The 27,372-nt window shown below is 37.4% G+C and overlaps 1 protein-coding gene across 1 annotated transcript in view; it reads left to right on the top strand.

Annotated features, from left to right (window-relative positions):
- The first annotated feature begins 284 nt into the window (after positions 1–284).
- Positions 285–27,372, top strand: part of LOC128643243 (ras-related protein Rab-7a-like) — a 140,672-nt gene continuing 113,584 nt past the window's right edge. The window contains exons 1-4 of the mRNA XM_053696230.1: positions 285–409; positions 2,852–2,936; positions 18,711–18,837; positions 18,913–19,131. Coding sequence (XP_053552205.1) covers positions 2,890–2,936; positions 18,711–18,837; positions 18,913–19,131 — 393 coding nt within the window. The 5' untranslated portion in view covers positions 285–409; positions 2,852–2,889. The remainder of the gene's footprint in view (positions 410–2,851; positions 2,937–18,710; positions 18,838–18,912; positions 19,132–27,372) is intronic.

Below are 27,372 nucleotides of genomic sequence, written 5' to 3'. Positions count from 1 at the left end.
TGAGAAAATTGTTTACAATTGTTAGCTCTTTTTGAGTTATGAAAGGACAAAAAATGTGGGTTTTATGTCCTTTTAAGAAGACAATATGATTTAGGTTCAATCCTACATTTATCAGATCAGTGAATTTGTTTATCCAGAAAATCTTTGGTTCCTAAGGACAAATCAGGTTAGTAGTTTTTCCAGTTTAACCACTTGATAGCCAGTCCAGACTACTATGACATATAATGTGTTAAGATTTTTTTTTTCTCTACTTTACAAAAAGAAAACACCTCCCTATTTCACTCCTTCAACTCCACCTCTCACATGTTCAATACCAGGAACTGGGACAGACTCAGCATGATTTCCAAATCCTTCTCAAACCTGCACCAAGGATTAAACTAGAAGCAAAGCTGGGAGCAAATTAAACAAGGTTTGTACGACTTGCACATATAATAGACAGCAGCAGCAGCAGCAGCAGCTATATCCCCTATATAACCATCACTTTACACTCTACTGATTATGCATCTGTTATACTAGAATTCCTTAGTCTGTACTCACTATTCAGTATACAAAATGGTATTTATACAGTTAAAAAGGACAGGAAGGACAACATTAAACTTTTAAAAGGCTTTCCAGTCTACTTTTATGATCATTTTTGCTTCATTCTCTTGTGATCCTTTGTTTTAGAGTTAAACTAGGTAGTCTCATAGGAGCTCAGGAGCGCGATTGTTTGTAACAAAGGGCTGTTTGTAACAATGTTTATAGCAATGTAATAGACTGTTCCAAATGCTGCTGCTATAGACTGTTAAAGACATGTGCATGCTCTTATAAGCCTACCTAGGATTACTCTTCAACAAAGGATAGAAAAAGAAAAAAGCAACAAAGCAAATTTGATAATACAAGTAAATTGGAATGTTGTTGTTTTTGTTGCATGCTGTACCCTTAGTCATGCTATTTTAATTGTAACTAATTTTACTGTGCCTTTTTAATTAAATAGTTATATAAATAGGGAAATTCTAGTCTCTGTGTGTATATATATATATATATATATATATATATATGGGTCACTTGTGCAAAAATTTATTGCTGTAACTATGTGTTTAACCTTAGCAAAGGGGTCACTAGAGAGCTTCATCACTGCTCCTGAACAGGACATGGTTAGTGGGCCAATTATAGGGGGCTACTCATGTAAAAGCCAGTCACCAATGAACACTAATGCTTTTGCTTTAAAAAGTAACAGATTTGAAGATTTTTTTAATGATAATAACATTGTTTATATCAGGGATATAATATCAAGAACAATAAAAAATATTTAGGTTATTAGGAGCATTACGGTCTTTTTAAAGTTACATGAAACCCAAAAAACTGTTCATGATTCAGACAGAGCACACAATTTTAAACAACTTTCCAATTGACTTCAATTATTTAATTTGCTTTGTTTCATGGTATCCTTTGTCGAAAAGCATACCTAGATAGGCTCAGAAGCTGGAAGCTAGCTGCTGATTGGCTGCTGCACATTTACACCTCATTGGCTTACTGATGTGTTTAGTTAGCTTCCAGTAGTGCATTGCTGCTCTTTCAATAAAGAATACTAAGAGAATGGGGGGGGGAATTATAATAGATGTAAATTGGAAGGTTGTAAAATTGCATTCTCTAGCTGAATCCTTAACTAATAAAAAAGGGGTTTCATTTCCCTTTTAACTGCTGGGTACAAGTATAGTAGAAGGGTTACTACTCACCATGCTATTGGTTTTCCTTCTGTGCCTGGAGCTCATTTCAAAGCTATTCTCTTATTTTAAACCTTCAAAGATGCTGATTAGTGAAGTTCTGGCACTTCACACTGGGCGCCGCCATCTTGCAATTTAAGTCTTCTTGTACCATGTGACAGGAGTGCTGCACATTCACAGATCAGTGACATGAGCCGCGTTCGGCAAGCGCTCCAAGCAACTCAGAGCTCGCTTGGAGCGTTTTGTGTAGACTTCTAAGCTCAGCGCTGAGCGTTCACTCAGCGCTCTGATGACGCAAGTCCCAGCGTGATGGAAAAGCTGGGACTTTTCAGAGCAAGCTCAGATGCTTGTAAACATGGCAGCCTGCACAAACGTGTGTGTGTGTATGTGTATATATATATATATATATATATATATATATACAGTATAGCATATACACACACACGTGTTGCTCGTGGAGTCTGCTATGTTTACAATAATTATATAAATGTTGTAATAAATAATTTAATAATTATTTCACAAGTGAGGGAGCTTATAATAAACGTTTGAATTCGCAAAGAGATCTGCACGATAATGGAGTACTCAAATATAATTCATATGCGAGACGTTTCTATTTGCATGCAATATTTCTAATACTTAAAAGGTATTAGAAATATTACATGCAAATAGAAGTGTCTGACATATGAATTATATTTGAGTACTCCATTATTGTGCAGCATATCCCTTTGCGTATGCGGAACGTTTTTTTCTAAGCTCCCTCACTTGTGACGTCTCCTAGCGCCACGTCATCGAACGCGGCCATTGTTGTCTTCTTGATAAGCCACATCATGCACTTCAGTTTATTCCTGAGAGCTTTTTTTATATATTTGTTATGTCACTTTTAACCTGTGTAAAGAAACTGCAAATATATCATGTTTGCTTTCTGTTGTTCAAGTTAATCTAAAATGCAAAGCACAGCTGTCAAAAAAGCTTCACTGATCTGTAACTTGTGTCACAGGATGCAACAATACGTGTGTACCAAGATGGCGGGACCCAGTATAAACATACAGTAACCTTTAATGCAAATATATATATATATATATATATATATAAACCAATAAGTGTGTGTGGTCAGCAACTCAGTTTCTTTTACTTATTTCTTACAGCGATTCTTTTCTGCGCTTCTCTTCAACACTTTCGGGATATGTTCTCCAGACAACACTTAAAGCTCCTACTTCTTGGAAACTCAGGGTGAGTTTAATATTATATTATTATTGGTTATATGTAGAGCGCCAACAGATTCTGCAGCGCTAATATAACAATAGATAAATGATAAATTTAAAGTGGTTTTGGACAGCAAACTGGAAAATACTCTTTGCAGTATGTTTTTGTTGTATATTTTGTCCCCTTTTCTTGTCATTTAGCGATTAAATTGTAAATGTTCTAACCTTGCTAGATGTCGTTCTTTTATTGGCTTTAGCAGATAAATTTAAAAAAATGCACTTGTTTGCTAATACTATAACTGTGGTTAGCCTTGTACACTCAAGCACAGATTGGCTCCTGCAAATAAAGCAAAATAGTGGGTAGCAATGGCTATTAAAAACAATTGCAGCAAACAAAATGTTAATTTTTTTTTTAAAAAAAACTTTACGACTTGGCTAATGTGGTACACATAAAAATTAGCTCCATCAGTCACAGGAATATAATTTAAAAATGTCCTGTTTTAGATGCAAAAAGGAAAAAAATTCAGACATCTAAACTTCGATTTTTACAGCAGAAGATCCATCGATTGCGCCCATATTTCCTTCTAAGTGTAAGATAGGTTAAGATATAATGAACATATTCCAGGCATTGTTGATTTCCTTTACAGTATTTGTACGTGCCACCTCTTCTGGAGTCTATTTTATGAATCAGCCATTGTTTCTGTAAAGGAGTTATTCTGCAAATAATTCATGTTTGTGTGTGTGTATGAAATATATATGTGTGCGTTTCTCTGTGTATGCATAGTGTGTGTGTATGTAGAGATATACATGTGTGTGTGTATGTATGTATACAAATGTGTGTGTATGTATGTATATTGGGGTAATATGTAATATGATCCTGGGGAAGTCTCCCTATGGGTGATGGGGGAAACCAGACGTGGACTTCTTGTCCAATGTGCTTAGAGGAATATGGCTGCACCACACTGACGAGGCCCAGAGAAGGCCGAAACGATCGTCTGGGGTTGCCGTTTTCATTGTTCAGAGGAGAATTGCCTGGTATTTCGGGGCTGGACTGACCATGTTGGCGGGATCAGACTGATATACTACAGGAACGTTTTCCTCTGTGAAGAGCACAATTGGGCAGAAAGAAGCTACTACCAGGTGGCAACCGGGTCATAGAACAAGCTATTGATGCTGCTGTTCGTTCCTGGCAGACTGCTTCTCTTTCTGTTTTGCATGTATTTATGTGTGCGTGCCTCTGTGTATATATAGTATGTGTGTTTATAGAGATATATATGTATGTATGTAACTATATGTGTGTGCATGTCTGTGTGTGTGTGTGTGTGTGTGTATAGTGTGTGTGCATATGTAGAGCTATACTTGTATGTATGTAACTATATGTGTGTGCGTCTGTGTGTGTGTGTGTGTATAGTATGTGTGCATATGTAGAGCTATACTTGTATGTATGTAACTATATGTGTGTGCGTCTGTGTGTGTGTGTGTGTATAGTATGTGTGCATATGTACAGCTATACTTGTATGTATGTAACTATATGTGTGTGCATGTCTGTGTGTGTGTGTGTGTGTGTATAGTATGTGTGCATATGTAGAGCTATACTTGTATGTATGTAAATATGTGTGTGCTTCTCTGTGTGTATATATAGTGTTTGTGTGTCTATGAAGAGATATATGTATGTATGTAAATATGCGTGTGTATGTATATAAATATGTGCATTTGTGTGTGTGTATGTAGATATGTGTGTATGTATGTAAGTATGTATGTAAATATATGTGTGTCTCTGTGTGTAAGTAGAGATATATACATGTATGTATGTATATGTAGATATATATGTGTGAATGTATGTATGTAAATATGTGTGTGTGTGTATATAGAGTGTGTGTTTTTTACTTCTATATCCTTTTAATTCTGCTGCTGGCACAGACTGAGCCGCAGTTAAATATGACAAACAGGATAAGTCAGGCAGGTGTCACCAGGTGTGTTATTTATAGTTTCCTAAATGAGCTTTATGTGTGTATATAGTGTTATTTATATGTATAAACACACATATACAGTACATTCCAAAAGTATTCAGACTCCTTAATTATTATTTTTTTCATTTTGTTATGTTGCAGCCTTATGCTAAAATGGTTTAAAAAAAATGTTTTTCACATCAGTCTACATTCCATACCCCACAATGACAAAATAAAAAACAGACGCCTAGATTATGAGTTTTGTCGATAATGGTGTGCGGTACTAACGAGCAGTTTATGCTCACCGCTCACCTACAGACAACGCTGGTATTATGGGTTTTTACAAACCCGGGGTTACCCGCAGAAAAGTGAGCGGAGAGCAAAATTTTGCTCCACATCTCACCTCAATACCAGCGCTGCTTACGTTAGCGGTGAGCTGGCTAAACGTCCTCGTGCACGATTTCCCCATAAGCTCCTAACGCAGCCCCATTGATTCCTATGGGGAAATATATTTATTTCTACACCTAACACCCTAACATGAACCCCGAGTCTAAACACCCCTAATCTTACACTTATTAACCCCTAATCTGCCCCCCCCCGACATCGCTGACACCTAAATTATATTATTAACCCCTAATCTTCCGCTCAGGACACCCCCGCCACCTACATTATACTTATGAACCCTTAATCTGCTGCCCCCAACATCGCCGACACCTACATTATACTTATGAACCCCTAATCTGCTGCCCCCAACATCGCCGACACCTACATTATATTTATTAACCCCTAATCTGCCACCCCCAATGTTGCCGCAACCTACCTACACTTATTAACCCCTAATCTGCCGCCCCCAACGTCGCCGCCACTAAATTAAAGTTATTAACCCCTAAATCTAAGTCTAACCCTAAACCTAACACCCCCCTAACTTAAATATAATTTAAATAAATCTAAATAAAATTACTACAATTAACTAAATTATTCCTATTTAAAAATAAATACTTACCTATAAAATCAACCCTAAGCTAGCTACAATATAACTAATAGTTACATTGAAGCTAGTTTAGGATTTATTTTTATTTTACAGGCAACTTTGTATTTATTTTAACTAGGTAGAATAGTTATTACATAGTTATTAACTATTTAATAGCTACCTAGTTAAAATAAAACAAGTTTACCTGTAAAATAAAACCTAACCTAAGTTACAATTACACCTAACACTACACTATAATTAAATCAATTCCCTAAATTAACTACAATTAAATACAATTATCTAAAGTACGGAAAAAAAACATAATTTATGTAAGAACTTACCTGATAAATTCATTTCTTTCATATTAGCAAGAGTCCATGAGCTAGTGACGTATGGGATATACATTCCTACCAGGAGGGGCAAAGTTTCCCAAACCTCAAAATGCCTATAAATACACCCCTCACCACACCCACAAATCAGTTTAACGAATAGCCAAGAAGTGGGGTGATAAAAAATAAGGAATTGGAATAATTGTGCTTTATACAAAAAAATCATAGCCACCACAAAAAAGGGTGGGCCTCATGGACTCTTGCTAATATGAAAGAAATTAATTTATCAGGTAAGTTCTTACATAAATTATGTTTTCTTTCATGTAATTAGCAAGAGTCCATGAGCTAGTGACGTATGGGATAATGACTACCCAAGATGTGGATCTTTCCACGCAAGAGTCACTAGAGAGGGAGGGATAAAATAAAGACAGCCAATTCCTGCTGAAAATAATCCACACCCAAAATAAAGTTTAAATGAAAACATAAGCAGAAGATTCAAACTGAAACAGCTGCCTGAAGTACTTTTCTACCAAAAACTGCTTCAGAAGAAGAAAACACATCAAAATGGTAGAATTTAGTAAAAGTATGCAAAGAAGACCAAGTTGCTGCTTTGCAAATCTGATCAACCGAAGCTTCATTCCTAAACGCCCAGGAAGTAGAAACTGACCTAGTAGAATGAGCTGTAATCCTCTGAGGCGGAGTTTTACCCGAATCAACATAGGCATGATGAATTAAAGATTTCAACCAAGATGCCAAAGAAATGGCAGAAGCTTTCTGGCCTTTTCTAGAACCGGAAAAGATGACAAATAGACTAGAAGTCTTTCGGAAAGCCTTAGTAGCTTCAACATAATAATTTCAAAGCTCTAACAACATCCAAAGAATGCAATGATTTCTCCTTAGAATTCTTAGGATTAGGGCATAATGAAGGAACTACAATTTCTCTACTAATGTTGTTGGAATTCACAACCTTAGGTAAAAATTCAAAAGAAGTTCGCAATACTGCCTTATCCTGATGAAAAATCAGAAAAGGAGACTCACAAGAAAGAGCAGACAATTCAGAGACTCTTCTGGCAGAAGAGATGGCCAAAAGGAACAAAACTTTCCAAGAAAGTAATTTAATGTCCAATGAATGCATAGGTTCAAACAGAGGAGCTTGAAGAGCCCCCAGAACCAAATTCAAACTCCAAGGAGGAGAAATTGACTTAATGACAGGTTTTATACGAACCAAGGCTTGTACAAAACAATGAATATCAGGAAGATTAGCAATCTTTCTGTGAAAAAGAACAGAAAGAGCAAAGATTTGACCTTTCAAGGAACTTGCGGACAAACCTTTATCTAAACCATCCTGAAGAAACTGTAAAATTCTCGGAATTCTAAAAGAATGCCAGGAAAAATGATGAGAAAGACACCAAGAAATATAAGTCTTCCAGACTCTATAATATATCTCCCTAGATACAGATTTACGAGCCTGTAACATAGTATTAATCACAGAGTCAGAGAAACCTCTTTGACCAAGAATCAAGCGTTCAATCTCCATACCTTTAAATTTAAGGATTTGAGATCCTGATGGAAAAAAGGACCTTGCGACAGAAGGTCTGGTCTTAACGGAAGAGTCCACGGTTGGCAAGAGGCCATCCGGACAAGATCCGCATACCAAAACCTGTGAGACCATGCTGGAGCTACCAGCAGAACAAACGAGCATTCCTTCAGAATCTTGGAGATTACTCTTGGAAGAAGAACTAGAGGCGGAAAGATATAGGCAGGATGATACTTCCAAGGAAGTGATAATGCATCCACTGCCTCCGCCTGAGGATCCCGTGATCTGGACAGATACCTGGGAAGTTTCTTGTTTAGATGAGAAGCCATCAGATCTATTTCTGGAAGTTCCCACATTTGAACAATCTGAAGAAATACCTCTGGGTGAAGAGACCATTCGCCCGGATGCAACGTTTGGCGACTGAGATAATCCGCTTCCCAATTGTCTATTCCTGGAATATGAACCGCAGAGATTAGACAGGAGCTGGATGCCGCCCAAACCAGAATTCGAGATACTTCTTTCATAGCCAGAGGACTGTGAGTCCCTCCTTGATGATTGATGTATGCCACAGTTGTGACATTGTCTGTCTGAAAACAAATGAACGATTCTCTCTTCAGAAGAGGCCAAGACTGAAGAGCTCTGAAAATTGCACGTAGTTCCAAAATATTGATCGGTAATCTCACCTCCTGAGATTCCCAAACCACTTGTGCTGTCAGAGACCCCCACACATCTCCCCAACCTGTAAGACTTGCATCTGTTGAAATTACAGTCCAGGTCGGAAGAACAAAAGAAGCCCCCTGAACTAAACAATGGTGATCTGTCCACCACGTCAGAGAGTGTCATACAATCGGTTTTAAAGATATTAATTGAGATATCTTTGTGTAATCCCTGCACCATTGGTTCAGCATACAGAGCTGAAGAGGTTGCATGTGAAAACGAGCAAAGGGGATCGCGTCCAATGCAGCAGTCATAAGACCTAGAATTTCCATGCATAAGGCTACCGAAGGGAATGATTGTGACTGAAGGTTTCGACAAGCTGAAATCAATTTTAGACGTCTCTTGTCTGTCAAAGACAGAGTCATGGACACTGAATCTATCTGGAAACCCAAAAAGGTTACCCTTGTCTGAGGAATCAATGAACTTTTTAGTGAATTGATCCTCCAACCATGATTTTGAAGAAACAACAAATGTCGATTCGTATGAAATTCTGCTAAATGTGAAGACTGAGCAAGTACCAAGATATCGTCCAAATAAGGAAATACCACAATACCCTGTTCTCTGATTACAGATAGAAGGGCACCGAGAACCTTTGTAAAAATTCTTGGAGCTGTTGCTAGGCCAAACGGCAGAGCCACAAACTGGTAATGCTTGTCTAGGAAAGAGAATCTCAGAAACTGATAGTGAGCTGGATGAATCGGAATATGCAGATATGCATCCTGTAAATCTATTGTAGACATATAATGCCCTTGCTGAACAAAAGGCAGGATAGTCCTTACAGTTACCATTTTTAATGTTGGTATCCTTACATAACGATTCAATATTTTTAGATCCAGAACTGGTCTGAAGGAATTCTCCTTCTTCTTTGGTACAATGAAGAGATTCGAATAAAACCCCAGCCCCTGTTCCAGAACTGGAACTGGCATAATTACTCCAGCCAACTCTAGATCTGAAACACATTTCAGAAATGCTTGAGCTTTCGCTGGGTTTACTGGGACACGAGATAGCCCCATCAACTTTAGGGATTTTGTCCCAAAACTCTAATCTGTCAGACGGCACAGGATATAATTGCTTAAAACGTTTAGAAGGAGTAAATTAATTACCCAAATTATTCCATTCCCTGGAAATTACTTCAGAAATAGCACCAGGAACAGGAAAAACTTCTGGAATAACTACAGGAGATTTAAAGACCTTGTCTAAACGTTTAGATTTAGTATCAAGAGGACCAGAATCCTCAATTTCTAATGCAATTAGGACTTCTTTAAGTAAAGAACGAATAAATTCCATTTTAAATAAATATGAAGATTTATCAGCATCAACCTCTGAAACAGAATCCTCTGAACCAGAAGAATCATTAGAATCAGAATGATGATGTTCATTTAAAAATTCATCTGGATAAAGAGAAGTTTTAAAAGACTTTTTATGTTTACTAAAAGGAGGAATAACAGACATAGCCTTCTTAATAGATTCAGAAACAAAATCTCTTATGTTATCAGGAACACTCTGAACATTAGATGTTGATGGAACTGCAACAGGTAATGGTATTTTACTAAAGGAAATATTTTCTGCATTAACAAGTTTGTCATGACATTTAATACAAACAACAGCTGGAGGAACAGCTACCAAAAGTTTACAGCAGATACACTTAGCTTTGGTAGTTCCAGCACCAGGCATCGATTTTCCTGAAGTATCTTCTGACTCAGATGCAACATGAGACATCTTGCAATATGTAAGAGAAAAAACAACATATAAAGCAAAATTGATCAAATTCCTTAAATGACAGTTTCAGGAATGGGAAAAATGCCAAAGAACAAGCTTCTAGCAACCAGAAGCAATGAAAAATGAGACTTAAATAATGTGGAGACAAAAGCGACGCCCATATTTTTTTAGCGCCAAATAAGACGCCCACATTATTTGGCGCCTAAATGCTTTTGGCGCCAAAAATGACGCCACATCCGGAACGCCGACATTTTTGGCGCAAAAGAACGTCAAAAAATGACGCAACTTCCGGCGACACGTATGACGCCGGAAACAAAAAAGATTTTTTGCGCCAAAAAAGTCTGCGCCAAGAATGACGCAATAAAATGAAGCATTTTCAGCCCCCGCGAGTTTAACAGCCCACAGGGAAAAAGTCAAATTTTTTAAGGTAAGAAAAAATGATTGATTCAAATGCATTATCCCAAATATGAAACTGACTGTCTGAAAATAAGGAATGTTGAACATCCTGAGTCAAGGCAAATAAATGTTTGAATACATATATTTAGAACTTTATATAAAAGTGCCCAACCATAGCTTAGAGTGTCACAGAAAATAAGACTTACTTACCCCAGGACACTCGTCTACATGTTGTAGAAAGCCAAACCAGTACTGAAACGAAAATCAGCACAGGTAATGGTATATATATATATCGTCGATCTGAAAAGGGAGGTAAGAGATGAATCTCTACGACCGATAACAGAGAACCTATGAAATAGACCCTGTAGAAGGAGATCATTGCATTCAAATAGGCAATACTCTCCTCACATCCCTCTGACATTCACTGCACGCTGAGAGGAAAACTGGGCTCCAACCTGTTGCGGAGCGCATATCAACGTAGAATCTAGCACAAACTTACTTCACCACCTCCATAGGAGGCAAAGTTTGTAAAACTGATTTGTGGGTGTGGTGAGGGGTGTATTTATAGGCATTTTGAGGTTTGGGAAACTTTGCCCCTCCTGGTAGGAATGTATATCCCATACGTCACTAGCTCATGGACTCTTGCTAATTACATGAAAGAAAACACTTAATTACAGAAAATAATAAAATAATTACAAGTTTTTTAAACTAATTACACCTAATCTAATCCCCCTAATAAAATGAAAAAGCCCCCAAAAATAATAAAAAGCCCTACCCTATACTAAATTACAAATAGCCCTTAAAAGGGCCTTTTTGCAGGGCATTGCCCCAATACCCCCCCCCCAACATTAAAACCCACCACCCACACACCCAACCCTACTCTAAAACCCACCCAATCCCCTCTTAATAAAACCTAACACTAACCCCTTGAAGATCACCTTACTGTGAGAAGTCTTCACCCAACCGGGCCGAAGTCCTCAACGAAGCCAGGCGAAGTGGTCCTCCAGATGGGCAGAAGTCTTTATCCAAGCCGGGCAGAAGAGGTCCTCCAGACGGGCAGAAGTCTTCATCCAGGCGGCATCTTCTATCTTCATCCATCCGGCGCGGAGTGGGTCCATCTTCAAGACATCCGACGCAGAGCATCCTGTTCGTTCTTCATCCGACGACTGAATGAAGGTTCCTTTAAATGACGTCATCCAAGATGGCGTCCCTTCAATTCCGTTTGGCTGATAGAATTCTATCAGCCAATCGGAATTAAGGTAGAAAAAATCCTATTGGCTGATGCAATCAGCCAATAGGATTGAACTTCAATCCTATTGGCTGATTGGAACAGCCAATAGGATTGAGGTTGCATTCTATTGGCTGTTCCAATCAGTCAATAGGATTGAAGTTCAATCCTATTGGCTGGTTGCATCAGCCAATAGGACTTTTTTCTACCTTAATTACGATTGGCTGATAGAATTCTATCAGCCAATCGGAATTGAAGGGACACCATCTTGGATAACGTCATTTAAAGGAACCTTCATTCAGTCGTCGGATGAAGAACGAAGATGATGCTCCGCGTCGGATGTCTTGAAGATGTACCCGCTCCGCGCCGGATGGATGAAGATAGAAGATGCCGCCTGGATGAAGACTTCTGCCCGTCTGGAGGACCTCTTCTGCCCGGCTTGGATGAAGACTTCTGCCCGTCTGGAGGACCTCTTCTGCCCGGCTTGGATGAAGACTTCTGCCCGTCTGGAGGACCACTTCGCCCGGCTTCATTGAGGACTTCGGCCCGGTTCGGTGAAGACTTCTCAAGGCAGGGTGATCTTCAAGGGGTTAGTGTTAGGTTTTATTAAGGGGGATTGGGTGGGTTTTAGAGTAGGGTTTGGTGTGTGGGTGGTGGGTTTTAATGTTGGGGGGGTATTGTACTTTTTTTTTTTACAGGTAAAAGAGCTGATTACTTTGGAGCAATGCCCCGCAAAAGGCCCTTTTAAGGGCTATTTGTAATTTAGCATAGGGTAGGGCTTTTTATTATTTTGGGGGGCTTTTTTATTTTATTAGGGGGATTAGATTAGGTGTAATTAGTTTAAAAAACTTGTAATTATTTTATTATTTTCTGTAATTTAGTGTTTGTTTAATTTAATTATAGTGTAGTGTTAGGTGTAATTGTAACTTAGGTTAGGTTTTATTTTACAGGTAAATTTGTCTTTATTTTAACTAGGTAGTTATTAAATAGTTAATAACTATTTAATAACTATTGTACCTAGTTAAAATAAATACAAAGTTGCCTGTAAAATAAAAATAAATCCTAAACAAACTTCAATGTAACTATTAGTTATATTGTAGCTAGCTTAGGGTCTATTTTATAGGTAAGTATTTAGTTTTAACTAGGAATAATTTAGTTAATGATAGTTATTTTATTTAGATTTATTTAAATTATATTTAAGTTAGGGGGATGTTAGGGTTAGACTTAGATTTAGGGGTTAATAACTTTAATATAGTGGCGGCGACGTGGGGGGGCAGATTAGGGGTTAATAAATGTAGGTAGGTGTTGGCGATGTTAGGGACGGCAGATTAGGGGTTAATAATATTTAACTAGTGTTTGCGATGCGGGAGTGCGGCGGTTTAGGGGTTAATATATTTATTATAGTGGCAGCGGTCCTATTCGGCAGATTAGGGGTTAAAAATTTTTTTTTTAGTATTTGCAATGTGGGGGGGGGGCTCGGTTTAGGGGTTAATAGGTAGTTTATGGGTGTTAGTGAACTTTTTAGCACTTTAGTTAAGAGTTTTATGCTATGGCGTTAGCCCATAAAACTCTTAACTACTGACTTTAAAATGCGGTACCAGGCTTGACAGGAGAGGATCTACCGCTCACTTTTTGGAAGACTCGTAATACCGGCGTTATGCAAGTCCCGTAGAAAAAATAGGATACGTAATTGACGTAAGTGGATTTGCGATATTTTTGAGTCTGGCCGAAAAAGTGAGCAGTACACCTGTACCTGCAAGACTCGTAATACCAGCGGGCGTTAAAAAGCAGCATTGGGACCTCTCAACGCGGCTTTTTAAGGCTAACGCAAGACTCGTAATCTAGCAGAGATTTTTGATAACTGCAAATTTATTAAAAAGAAAAAACTGAAATATCAGCCGCAGTTAAACTATGACAAACAGGATAAATCAGGCAGGTGTCACCAGGTGTGTTCTTTATAGCTTCCTTAATGAGCTTCATGTTTTAAAAAAAACATTGTGTTTTTTTTCCTTTACCCCATTAGTAAACATACTTGTAGATCAGGGATCTGATGATATCACACAAAGTTATAGCTAAAATGTGAAAAGATCACAAATTGATTGTGTTGTGTTCTCACAAAACGTTTCTGTGGAAAAATGTATAGTGCTATAGTGTATCTTTATGTATGTACGTAGCAGATCACTATATATATGTATATATCTTTATTAGCAATACAGAGTTTCATGTTTAAATTACTTTACTACTATTCACTTGAATCACTATATACATTAGTTTTGTATTATTGATAGCTATTGGTCACCATGTAAGGTGTGTCATGTAACTTTGGCCATGATTGGTCAAGCACTAGGGGAGGGTAGTTTGGAGCCTATTTAAGGCCTGCATTTTCACATTGTTAATTTGTCAGAGGAAGGGACTGTTGCTGTCCCGAAACGTCACTAGTTTGAATTAAAACTTGTTGTCACAGTTGGAACTGTTCAGTGAGTGCTTCTTTGCTACATTATATTATTAACCTTATAGCACCCTGACAAGCTGCAAGAGTTGGTGAGAGTGCACTTACACCACTGTTTGGAATATTTATTTATATATATATATATATATATATATATATATATATATATATATATATATATATACACAAATAATGTATAGTGCTATAGTGTATCTTTATGTATGTACGTAGCAGATCACTATATATATTTATATATATATATATATATATACAAATAATGTATAGTGATATAGTGTATCTTTATGTATGTACGTAGCAGATCACTATATATATGTATTTATATATATATATATATATATATATATATATATACACAAATAATGTATACTGCTATAGTGTATCTTTATGTATGTACGTAGCAGATCTATATATATATATATATATACAAATAATGTATAGTGCTATAGTGTATCTTTATGTATGTACGTAGCAGATCACTATATATATGTATTTATATATATATATATATATATATATATATATATACACAAATAATGTATACTGCTATAGTGTATCTTTATGTATGTACGTAGCAGATCACTATATATATGTATTTATATATATATATATATATACAAATAATGTATAGTGCTATAGTGTATCTTTATGTATGTACATAGCAGATCACTATATATATGTATGTGTGTATATATATATATATATATATATATATATATATATATATATATATATATATATATATATACAAATAATGTATAGTGCTATAGTGTATCTTTATGTATGTACGTAGCAGATCACTATATATATACAGTATATACACACAAATAATGCACAGCACCTAGCTTGATATTTGTTTATTTTTAAGTAGGATCCACTAATTTAAAAAATAAATGCTGCTTCCATTAAAGGGACATAAATCACAAGTACATTCTAGACATTATACATTCCGATTAAATATTAGCTTAGGAATATGTGGATGTGTTTTTTTAATTATATTGGTTGATTAAATATTGAAAAATATATGTAAAGTTTTAGTCTCCATAAAGTAATAGGCACCACGCCACCACCATATTGTAATCTGCGTTTCCCTGAGTTTAAAAGCCTTTTATCTCCTCTGATGAGTCCTTTTAGGGGCAGCTATAAGTATGAATCTCCCATTGTTTAATTAATGTCCCTTTACAAAGTTTAAATATTTTTTTAACCGCATAATTTCATAATTTACCATTTTTTAATAAATTATTTATTTACAAAAATCCCAATAGCCTTTAAAGGGACAGTAAAGTCAAAATTAAATTCAAATAGATTCATGCGATTTTAAAAATCTTTCCAATTTACTTCTATTATTAAATTTGCTTTGTTCTTTTGGTATACTTTGTTGAAAAGCATTCCTAGGTATGCTCAGGAGCAGCAGTGCACTGCTGGGAGCTAGGTGCTGATTGGTCGCTGCATATTTCTGCCTCTTTGGGTCACCTAATGTGTTCAGCTAGCTCCCAGTAGTGCATTGCTTCTTCTTTCAACAAAACATACCAAAAGAATGAAGCCAATTTGAAAATAGAAGTAAATTGAAAAGTTGTTTAAAATTGTATGTTCTATCTGAATCATGAAAGAAAAAAAAAAAGAAAAAAAAATAAGGTTTTATATCCCTTTAATCCACTGGTTCTTAAACCTGTCCTCAGCCCCCCCCCCCCTCCCAACAGGCCAAGGTTTCAGTATTACCTTGGATAAGAGCAGATAAAATAACCATGTTTACTAATCAGCTGGTTATTTCACATGTTCTCCAGTTCAGATATCCTCAAAATCTGGCCCCTTCACTACCAAGAATTTACGGAGGGGGGAAACACCCTAAATACCGGAGAATTTTTAGTATTTGTGCTATCACTCAATTTAAACATAAAAAAACCTTTCTTTTTTTATTTACCTATTAAAAAAAAAAAAAAAAAAAAAAAAGTAAATTTTTTCACAAACTTTGGGTTTCTGAAATTATTTACATACTGCTTGTGCAATCAGGACACAAATTATTGTAAAAGCTTCTCTGGGATCTCATTTGTTCAGAAATAGCAGAAATACATGGCTTTGCCGTTGGTTTTTGGTAATTAGAAGGCCGCTAATTGCAGCTGCGCACCACACTTCCCTGCAGTGAAGATATTAGTTAGCTGGTAAGGGTAATAGTATTGTGATGTAGGTATTACTCTCCCACATGACAACTCCTTGATCCCTCCTATATAGCTCCCCCGCATACATTCCCTTCTACCATCTTAGGTACTGACAGACAGTCTTGCCAGTATAACAATGTAGGGCTTTTTTAGGGCAGTGTAGGATCCCCCTTACCCTCCTAATCCCTCCCAAACAGTTTTCTAACTCTCCCTCTCCCAATGGTCTCTGCCAGTACCTAGTTTATAGCTATTTTTATGTTTTAGTGTAGGGGTCCCTGTCACGGGAGACCAGCACTCTATACTGTTGTTTAACTGGGATCATTTCAATAAGCAAAACAAATGATTAAATTAATTGTACTTTATTCACTAAAAATAGGCATACACACAGAAGTACACAAAATAAAGAAAGAACACACTCACTTTGGGGCTAGGAGAAAAACTGCCGTGTTCTATCAGCCACATTCAGTAGAATCCAGTTAAATACAAATAGTCCTCTTGCACAGTCTTGTTATAGTCCCTTAGAGAGCTCTTGGGTAATCGACCCCTGTATAGTTCTGGCAAGTTGGAATAACTCTCTTTTTTCCCAAGCAAAGTGGTTTTGAAAACTGCACATCTCTCTTGTCAGCTCACAACACGCCCCCTAGCGATGATCTAAGCAACCAATCATAACCCAGCACACAGAGGGGCATCACGGTTAACAGCTGTTAGTCCCACCCCCTGATCACCTGCTGAGATTGTAGTCAGTCTGGCTGAGGATGTACAAATGCAGCCTTTTGAAGTGCCACATCTGAGGGTAATAGATGGACCAGATACCACTTTTGTCCATAGAAGATTTACTGCCATGAGTAATTAACTCTCTACCTGCTCAGATATGAAAATCAATTAAGCTGAGACTGTGAAAATCTTTCTTTGTACATTGGCTTGTGACATAATTTGTACAAATAGCAATACACCACTGATATTGACATACATGCAACCCCCCCCATCAGTGAGCTTGGGCACCCACTGTTCCGTCACAGTCCCCCCTGATCTCCCACCTCCCTGTGATCGTTAAATTACACCCCCCCACCCTCTCTTATCCATAGTGTAGCATCATCTCTGTCTACCTTCAAAAAAATAATAATTCTGCAGTGTAGGGACCTTCACACTTCATCCCCCTCCGCTGGCACCAACGGCAATCATTACAGAAAATGACACAGACCGTGTCACTGTCTGTAACGATCTGTCAATCTGTCTTCATATGGTAACAAAGCACCAATATGAAGGCAGATGCTGGAAGCCGACAAGCAGCATGTCTCGTTGTCATTGGACAACCGAGACGCCTTGGGCTTCCAGCATGTCGGTCGTAGACCTACTTTATGCGGTAAGCTGGGCTATGTATTGCATGACATAGATCTACATCCAAATGGCCAAATTATCCCATTCTATTAAAGGGACACTCAAGTCAAAATAAACGTTTATGATTCAGATAGAACATGCAGTTTTAAGACACTTTCCAATTCACCTCCATTATTACATTTTGCTCAATCTTTTTATATACACACTTTCTGAGGAACAAGATCCTACTGAGTGTGTGCACAAGCTCACAGGGTATACATATACTAGTCTGTGATTGGCTGATTTCTGTCACGTGATACAGGGGGCCGGAAAATAGTTTTTTTTTTTAAAATGTGACAGAAAAAAAATCTACTGCTTTTGTGAAATTCAAAGTAGGTGTTATTACATTGTCTTTTTATGATTTGCTTTTTTATTATGCAGTTCTACTGCATTGAGTGATCCTTTAATACATTATAATGTCCCTTAAAAAAGAAAAGTTTTATTTTAAAGGGACACAAAACCAAAACATTTTCTCTCAGGATTCAGACAGAGCATGCATTTTTAAACAACTTTTTATTTTTGCTTCTAGTATCAATTTTGCTTTGTTCTCTTGGTATCCTTTGTTGAAGGAGCAGCAATGCACTATTGGGAGCTAGCTGAACACATTGGTAAGCCAATAATAAAAGGTATATATGCAGCCACCAATTGGCAGCTAGCTCCCAGCTCCTCAGCCTAACTAGGTATGCTTTTCAACAAAGTATACCAAGAGAACGAAGCAAATTAGACAACAGAAGTAAATTTGGAAAGTTGTTTAAAATGCTATGCTCTGTCTGAATCACGAAGCAAAATATTTTGGTTTCATATCCCTTTAAATTGTCCCATTAAAAAATGCTTTAGTTTATATTTTTGTGGGTTTAGGATTTCACAAGACAAAAACAAAATCACTTGTTTGAGACAAATTAAACAATATTCCTTCAAACGAAATCTAAGTAACTCATTTGAATCCTTTTGCTGTAGCGTAGGGAAGTCAGCCCTGATGAACCAGTATGTGAACAGTCGATTCAGTAATCATTACAGAGCAACCATTGGCGCAGACTTTCTAACGAAGGAATTACGAGTTGATGACAAATACGTGACCGTACAAGTAAGCGAGACAGCAATATGGAGTGTACTGTTATTCGCATGCGCGTACGGCGTGTAATGCTTTGTTCTCTTGCAGATCTGGGATACAGCAGGCACTGAGCGCTTTCAGTCCCTTGGTGCGGCGCTGTACAGGGGGACCGACTGTTGCTTGCTTGTGTTTGATGTCGCCTCCATTAGCTCATTTGAAGCGCTAGATATGTGGCAGAAAGAGTTCCTGGTACAAGCGGATCCTCCAGCCCCAGAACAATACCCCTTTGTGGTGATCGCCAACAAAACAGACATAGAAAGCAGACAGGTATGTGGGGTACCATACATACATTCATATATACAATGTACTTGTTTTATAAGTAAATCAAATCAAATATAATGTGCAAACAAAGTTGATTTAGGAACACTCTATACAAAAATAGTTGCACTCTCTCACACCCACCCACTGGGAAGTTGATTTCTTCTGATGTCTTTTTGTTTCCATGGCTTTTCTGTAGCCAGTACAGCAGTACTGATATGTTTAGCTATTTCAATTCAAATGACAAAGTAACAGAATAGGCGCTATTTGTAATCAATTTAATATACTAGAGAGTATAAAATGGCTTATTGGGAATAAATTAAAAGGAAGAATATTTTACAGTACACTGTTTCTTTAAACCCTTAACGACAGCCATCATACCCCCTGTATAACGCTTGTCTATAGAGCTTCTGGGGGTCTCACCACTGTCAGCAAGCCCCTGCTGTTATAACCCTAAGAGCAACTTGTGACAGGCGATGTACAGGGTACGGCACTGTCGTTAACAGATTAAGGTGCTGACACCACAAGAAGGATTCCGATAGAGCTTGCAGGGTTTTTTTTAAAAAAAAGCTTTACATTTGTCTTCCTTTATAAAAATGTGTACAGTCTTTTTATATGCACACTTTATGAGGTACCAGCTCCTACTGAGCATGTGCAAGAGGGTACAGTATATTTGCATAAGTGATTGTGATTGGCTGATGACTTTCACAAGATGCAGGTGAAATGGAAGTAACTCCTTTAAATTTCAGACTGTTATAGCATTGGCTTTTTATTATGAATTTGTTGATTATATAATTCTACTGATGGCATCACAATCTAGGCTACATCTAAGCACTCTGATAAATATCATTGACAGTCTGTTGAATCCAACTAGTAAACCTTTTGTGATTGGATGCCATATGGAGTCCAGATCGCGATAACATCAGTGGGTGGAGCTTGGCTGCCATTTAAAAATATATACATTTTAAAATAACTTTTTTACTGTTCCTGCTGCATGATATAGAAAAGGTGCAGGAGGCTAATTGCAGCGTAAAGGGACATAATACTCATATGCTAAATCACTTCAAACTGATGCAGCATAACTATAAAAAGCTGACAAGAAAATATCACCTGAACATCTCTATGTAAAAAAGGTAAAAGATATTTTACCTCACAATTTCCTCAGCTCACCAGAGTAAGTGCTGTGTAAAAAGTTATACTTCAGCTGCTGTCCAGCTGCAGGTAAAAAAAGAAATGAACAGCAGCCAGGTCATGAACTTTTTTATTGTGATCTCATGAGATTTCACTTAACTCTCATGAGATTTCATAGTAAACTTCCTTAAACTGAATAGGGAAATAACCGAGTGTGCATGAGGCTCACTCCCTTGCCTGTCCCGGGACAGACATACTGATTTGCTGCTTAAAGTCCTTTACAATGTGCTTCAACATTTGGGTATCATTGCCCTTTAATCTAAGGTGAGACTTTAAAAAGGTGTAGACTGTCCCTGTAATGGGTCTTTAAGCACCAATAGCGGTTACAGCAGGATGCTGAGTTACATAGACACACTTTCAGAGTCCATCCTACAAATTAGTAGGACTGCTATACAAATATAACTTGCTTTTATAGACTTATATGCCGAGTAACTGTCTATTTAGCACATTATTTTTAGATATTTTATTTTTTTGTTTAGGTTTTGTTTTAAACAGTTTTCTGCATGAAATTCTAGACTCCTGGTTATGATTGCTGAGGCCTGGCAGCGTAAGCAGGGATAGCTTTTAGCATAGAGCTATTAGTAGTGCTTGTTCATTATCACTTACAATTGTTGATGTTCATAAAGTTCCACACCATATCAGTTTCTGTTCTCTCAGGAAAATGTATACCAAGATTGGAAAGAACTTTGGAACCTGCCAGCAAAACATGCACTGATTGCTTAAAGGGATATAAAACTTAAATGGTTTTTCTTTCATGATTCAGATAGAGCATGCAATTTTAAGCAACTGTCTAATTTACCCCTATTATCATTTTTTTATTCGTTCTCTTGGTATCTTTATTTGAAAATGCAGGAATGTAAGCATAGGAGCCGGACCATTTTTGGTTCAGCACCCTGGGTAGAGCTTGCTGATTTGTGGCTGATAAGTGAGTCTTGTTCAGAGGATGCAAGGCTTAAAGCTCCTAAGCCATACTTTAATTATGTCTTTAAATTAAAGGGACCAAAAAGCTATATCACTTGAAAAGTGATGCCGCATATCTGCAAAGAGCTGACTAGAAAATATCACATTAACATCTGTGTAAAAAAGGAAGATATTACCTCAATATTTCTTCAGCTCACCAGAGTAATTGCTACGTGAGCAGTTATCCTTCATTTTCTCTTTTTACCGTCATCTTAGTGGTGAAAAAAAAAGTAAATCAGCATCATTAGTGGTGAGTTCACAGTTTACTGTGGGATTTCACCAAAATCTCATGAGATTTCACATTAAACTTCCATAAACTGAGGGAAATAAAGTGACTGTGCTACACATGCCAAATGCACACTACTATGAAAGTCCCAGGACTAGCATCCTGATTGGCTGTTTAAAGTTCCTTTATAGTGCAATATGGCTACTATGAAAGTTTTGAGATAACATCTTTCTTGTTACACATTGATGTTTAATGTGATATGTTTTAGTTCGCTTTTTACAGATCTGCTGTTTCACTTTTCAGTGATTCAGCATTTACATAACATTTCCATTACTGTTGTAAACTGGTAGTATCTTAAACAACTCCATAGACTTTAACCCCTTCATGCCGGGGGCAAGTGTTTAAGATTGGAACGAAGTTCCAATATAAACACTTGCTTGAAAAATGAAATCACACAATCATTGATGCAATCACAGGATTTCAAGGCCATGATTGAATCATTGGGGATGGCTTTAAATGCTAGGCACACACCCAGTCGGATTTTCCATTGACTAAAAGAAGAAGGGTGCCGTACGCCAAAAAAGGTAGGACGTTCCATGCGGTCTTAAAGGGTCACTAAACGCAATTTTTTTTCTTTAATGATTCAGATTTTAAGCAACTTTCTAATTTACTCCTATTATCAATTTTTCTTCATTCTCTTGCTATCTTTATTTAAAAAAGCAGGAATGTGATGCATAGGAGCCGACCCTTTTTTGGTTGAGAACCTGGGTTATGCTTGCTTATTGGTGAGTAAATGTAAGCCTCCAATAAGCAAGTGCTATCCATGGTGCTGAACCTAAAATGGGCTGGCTGCTAAGATTTACATTCATGATTTTCAAATAAAGATAGCAAGAGAACGAAGAAAAAATTATAATAGGAGTAAATTAGAAAGTTGTTTAAAATTGCATGCTCCATCTGAATCATGAAAGAAAAAAAATTGGGTTCATTGTCCCTTTAACTGTGTTAAAGCCTAGGGCTTTCTAGGGGTTAAAGGGACAGTATACACCAGAATTGTTATTGTTTAAAAAGATAGATAATCCCTTTATTACCCATTCCCCGTTTTTGCATAACCAACACTGTTATATTAATACACTTTTTAACCTCTGAGATTGCCTTGTATCTAAGCCTCTGCAGACAGCCCCTTTATCTCAGTGCTCTTGACAGACATGCAGTTTAGTCAATCAGTGCAGACTCCTAAATAACTCCACGGGAGTGAGCACAATGTTATCTATATGACACACATTAACTAGTACTGTCTAACTGTAAAAAAAACTTTCAAAATGCTCTGAGCTAAGGGGCGGTTTTCAACGGTTTAGAAATCAGTTTGAGTCTAGCTAGGCTTAGCTTTTAAAAAAAATACCACCAAGGGAACAAAGCAAATTTAATGATAAAAGTCAATTGGAAAGTTGTTTAAAATTGCATGCCCTATCTGAATCATGAACGTTTTTTTTGGACTTGACTGTCCCTTTAATGGACATACTTTACTTGGTACCACAAGTTTACAAAAGCAATGCAAACAAAGCCATAGTGAGCTTGATTTACTAAGCCAAAAAAAATGACATGCTGTAAAATATTAGATCATTTATTTGTTTGATTAATTTGCCCTATTTAAAAAAATAATAATAATCTGTACTTTTAGTAAGCACACTTTCCTATAAAGCACGGCCATATGATTTATATCAGAGGTAAACACATAAGGAATTTGAGGCCAAAGATCATTCATTCTTGACCTGCAATTTGTATAATCTTATGTTTATAGGAAACGCATCAAAAAATGTTTTACACAATGCACGGTCCCAGACTTTTAGACAAAACTTTAATTGAGAGGTGGCATAGAAGACAGGAGTCTTAAAAAGAAGGGTAGGGTAGATGGAAAAACAAATGTTGTCTGCAAAGAAAAACACGTATCTGTGGTTCCTGTACCTGTGTCCTGAATCATATGCTCGGCTGATTATTTTCCACACCATGTGTCACCATTTACATGAAACCAGCTGAGTAGGAAATAAGTGAAACCTAAAAGTTCAATGTGGCACAAATTATCACTGACTAGAGAGCTGTCTTTGTTTCATTATATAGTGTGTGTGTATCTGTGTATGTATTTACCTGTGTGTATTTACCTGTGTGTATGCGTGTGTGTGTATCTGTGTATGTATTTACCTGTGTGTATTTACCTGTGTGTATGCGTGTGTGTGTATCTGTGTATGTATTTACCTGTGTGTATTTACCTGTGTGTATGTGTGTGTGTGTATCTGTGTATGTATTTACCTGTGTGTATGTGTGTGTGTGTATGTGTGTGTGTATTTACCTGTGTGTATGTGTGTGTGTATTTACCTGTGTGTATGTGTGTGTGTATCTGTGTATGTGTATGTATTTACCTGTGTGTGTATGTGTGTGTGTATTTACCTGTGTGTATGTGTGTGTGTGTTTACCTGTGTGTATGTGTGTGTGTGTGTGTATCTGTGTATGTATTTACCTGTGTGTATGTGTGTGTGTGTATGTGTGTGTGTATTTACCTGTGTGTATTTACCTGTGTGTATGTGTGTGTGTGTATGTGTGTGTGTATTTACCTGTGTGTATTTACCTGTGTGTATGTGTGTGTGTGTATCTGTGTATGTATTTACCTGTGTGTATTTACCTGTGTGTATGTGTGTGTGTGTGTATCTGTGTATGTATTTACCTGTGTGTGTGTGTGTGTGTGTGTGTATGTGTGTGTGTATTTACCTGTGTGTATGTGTGTGTGTGTATGTGTGTGTGTATTTACCTGTGTGTATTTACCTGTGTGTATGTGTGTGTGTGTATGTGTGTGTGTATTTACCTGTGTGTATTTACCTGTGTGTATGTGTGTGTGTGTATGTGTGTGTGTATTTACCTGTGTGTATTTACCTGTGTGTATGTGTGTGTGTGTATCTGTGTATGTATTTACCTGTGTGTATTTACCTGTGTGTATGTGTGTGTGTGTGTATCTGTGTATGTATTTACCTGTGTGTATGTGTGTGTGTGTGTATGTGTGTATGTATTTACCTGTGTGTATGTGTGTGTGTATCTGTGTATGTATTTACCTGTGTGTATTTACCTGTGTGTATGCGTGTGTGTATCTGTGTATGTATTTACCTGTGTGTATTTACCTGTGTGTATGCGTGTGTGTATCTGTGTATGTATTTACCTGTGTGTATTTACCTGTGTGTATGTGTGTGTGTGTATCTGTGTATGTATTTACCTGTGTGTATGTGTGTGTGTGTATGTGTGTGTGTATTTACCTGTGTGTATGTGTGTGTGTATTTACCTGTGTGTATTTACCTGTGTGTATGTGTGTGTGTATCTGTGTATGTGTATGTATTTACCTGTGTGTGTATGTGTGTGTGTATTTACCTGTGTGTATGTGTGTGTGTATTTACCTGTGTGTATGTGTGTGTGTGTGTGTATCTGTGTATGTATTTACCTGTGTGTATGTGTGTGTGTGTATGTGTGTGTGTATTTACCTGTGTGTATTTACCTGTGTGTATGTGTGTGTGTGTATGTGTGTGTGTATTTACCTGTGTGTATTTACCTGTGTGTATGTGTGTGTGTGTATCTGTGTATGTATTTACCTGTGTGTATTTACCTGTGTGTATGTGTGTGTGTGTGTGTATCTGTGTATGTATTTACCTGTGTGTATGTGTGTGTGTATTTACCTGTGTGTATGTGTGTGTGTGTATTTACCTGTGTGTATTTACCTGTGTGTATGTGTGTGTGTATCTGTGTATGTATTTACCTGTGTGTATGTGTGTGTGTATTTACCTGTGTGTATTTACCTGTGTGTATGTGTGTGTGTGTATCTGTGTATGTATTTACCTGTGTGTATTTACCTGTGTATGTATTTACCTGTGTGTGTGTGTGTATTTACCTGTGTGTATTTACCTGTGTGTATGTGTGTGTGTGTGTATCTGTGTATGTATTTACCTGTGTGTATGTGTGTGTGTATTTACCTGTGTGTATTTACCTGTGTGTATGTGTGTGTGTGTATCTGTGTATGTATTTACCTGTGTGTATTTACCTGTGTGTATGTGTGTGTGTGTGTGTATCTGTGTATGTATTTACCTGTGTGTATGTGTGTATGTGTGTGTGTATTTACCTGTGTGTATTTACCTGTGTGTATGTGTGTGTGTGTGTATCTGTGTATGTATTTACCTGTGTGTATGTGTGTGTGTGTGTGTGTATGTGTGTGTGTATTTACCTGTGTGTATTTACCTGTGTGTATGTGTGTGTGTATCTGTGTATGTATTTACCTGTGTGTATGTGTGTGTGTGTGTGTGTATGTGTGTGTGTATTTACCTGTGTGTATGTGTGTGTGTGTGTGTGTGTATCTGTGTATGTATTTACCTGTGTGTATTTACCTGTGTGTATGTGTGTGTGTGTATCTGTGTATGTATTTACCTGTGTGTATTTACCTGTGTGTATGTGTGTGTGTGTATCTGTGTATGTATTTACCTGTGTGTATTTACCTGTGTGTATGTGTGTGTGTATCTGTGTATGTATTTACCTGTGTGTATGTGTGTGTGTATTTACCTGTGTGTATGTGTGTGTGTATTTACCTGTGTGTATTTACCTGTGTGTATGTGTGTGTGTGTGTGTATCTGTGTATGTATTTACCTGTGTGTATGTGTGTGTGTGTATCTGTGTATGTATTTACCTGTGTGTATGTGTGTGTGTGTGTGTATCTGTGTATGTATTTACCTGTGTGTATTTACCTGTGTGTGTATCTGTGTATGTATTTACCTGTGTGTATGTGTGTGTGTATCTGTGTATGTGTGTGTATTTACCTGTTTGTATGTGTGTGTGTGTATTTGTGTATGTTAATGTACATGGCCTGATAACATGCACACAAGTTGACACAAAGGGGTTTGAATGGCTATTAAAGGTAACCATCCTCACCTGTGATCTGTTTTCTTGTAATTAATGTGTGTGTATAAAAGGTCAATGAGTTTCTGGACTCCTGACAGACCCTTGCATCTTTCATCCAGTGCTGCACTGAGGATTCTGGATTCTGAGTCATGGGGAAAGCAAAAGCATTGTCAAAGGATCTGCCGGAAAAGGTAGTTGAACTGTATAAAACAGGAAAGGGATATAAAAAGATATCTAAGGAATTGAGAATGCAAATCAGCAGTGTTCAAACTCTAATAAAGAAGTGGAAAATGAGGGGTTCTGTTGAAACCAAACCACGGTCAGGTAGACCAACTAAAATTTCAGCCACAACTGCCAGGAAAATTGTTCGGGATGCAAAGACAAACCCACAAATAACTTCAGGTGAAATACAGGACTCTCTGAAAACATGTGATGTGGCTGTTTCAAGATGCACAATAAGGAGGCACTTGAAGAAAGATGGGCTGCATGGTCGAGTCGCCAGAAGAATGCCGGACAGATAGCTCAGCATGCTAAGGCACTGTGGCTGAGCTCTGTAGCAACCCAAGGGTTGCAGGTTCGATCCCCGGCGAGGCCCACTCAACCTTTCATCCTTCTGAGGTCGATAAAATGAGCAGCGCCTTGAGACCCTTACGGGTGATTAGCCGCGCTTTACAAGTACCAAATGCATACATACATACAAAGCCATTATTGCGCAAATGCCACAAAGTATCCCGCTTACAAAACACCAAACAGCACAGAGACAAGCCTCAAACTTTCTGGCACAAAGTCATTTGGAGTGATGAGGCCAAAATTGAGTTTTTTGGCCACAACCATAAATGCTACATTTGGAAAGGAGTCAACAAGGCCTATGATGAAAGGTACACCATTCCTACTGTGAAACACGGAGGTGGATCGCTGATGTTTTGGGGATGCGTGAGCTACAAAGGCACAGT

The sequence above is a fragment of the Bombina bombina genome, chromosome 12 (genome assembly GCF_027579735.1).
Source record: "Bombina bombina isolate aBomBom1 chromosome 12, aBomBom1.pri, whole genome shotgun sequence".
NCBI classification, from domain to species: Eukaryota; Metazoa; Chordata; class Amphibia; order Anura; family Bombinatoridae; genus Bombina; species Bombina bombina.
This window is presented reverse-complemented; position numbering and strand designations above follow the sequence as displayed.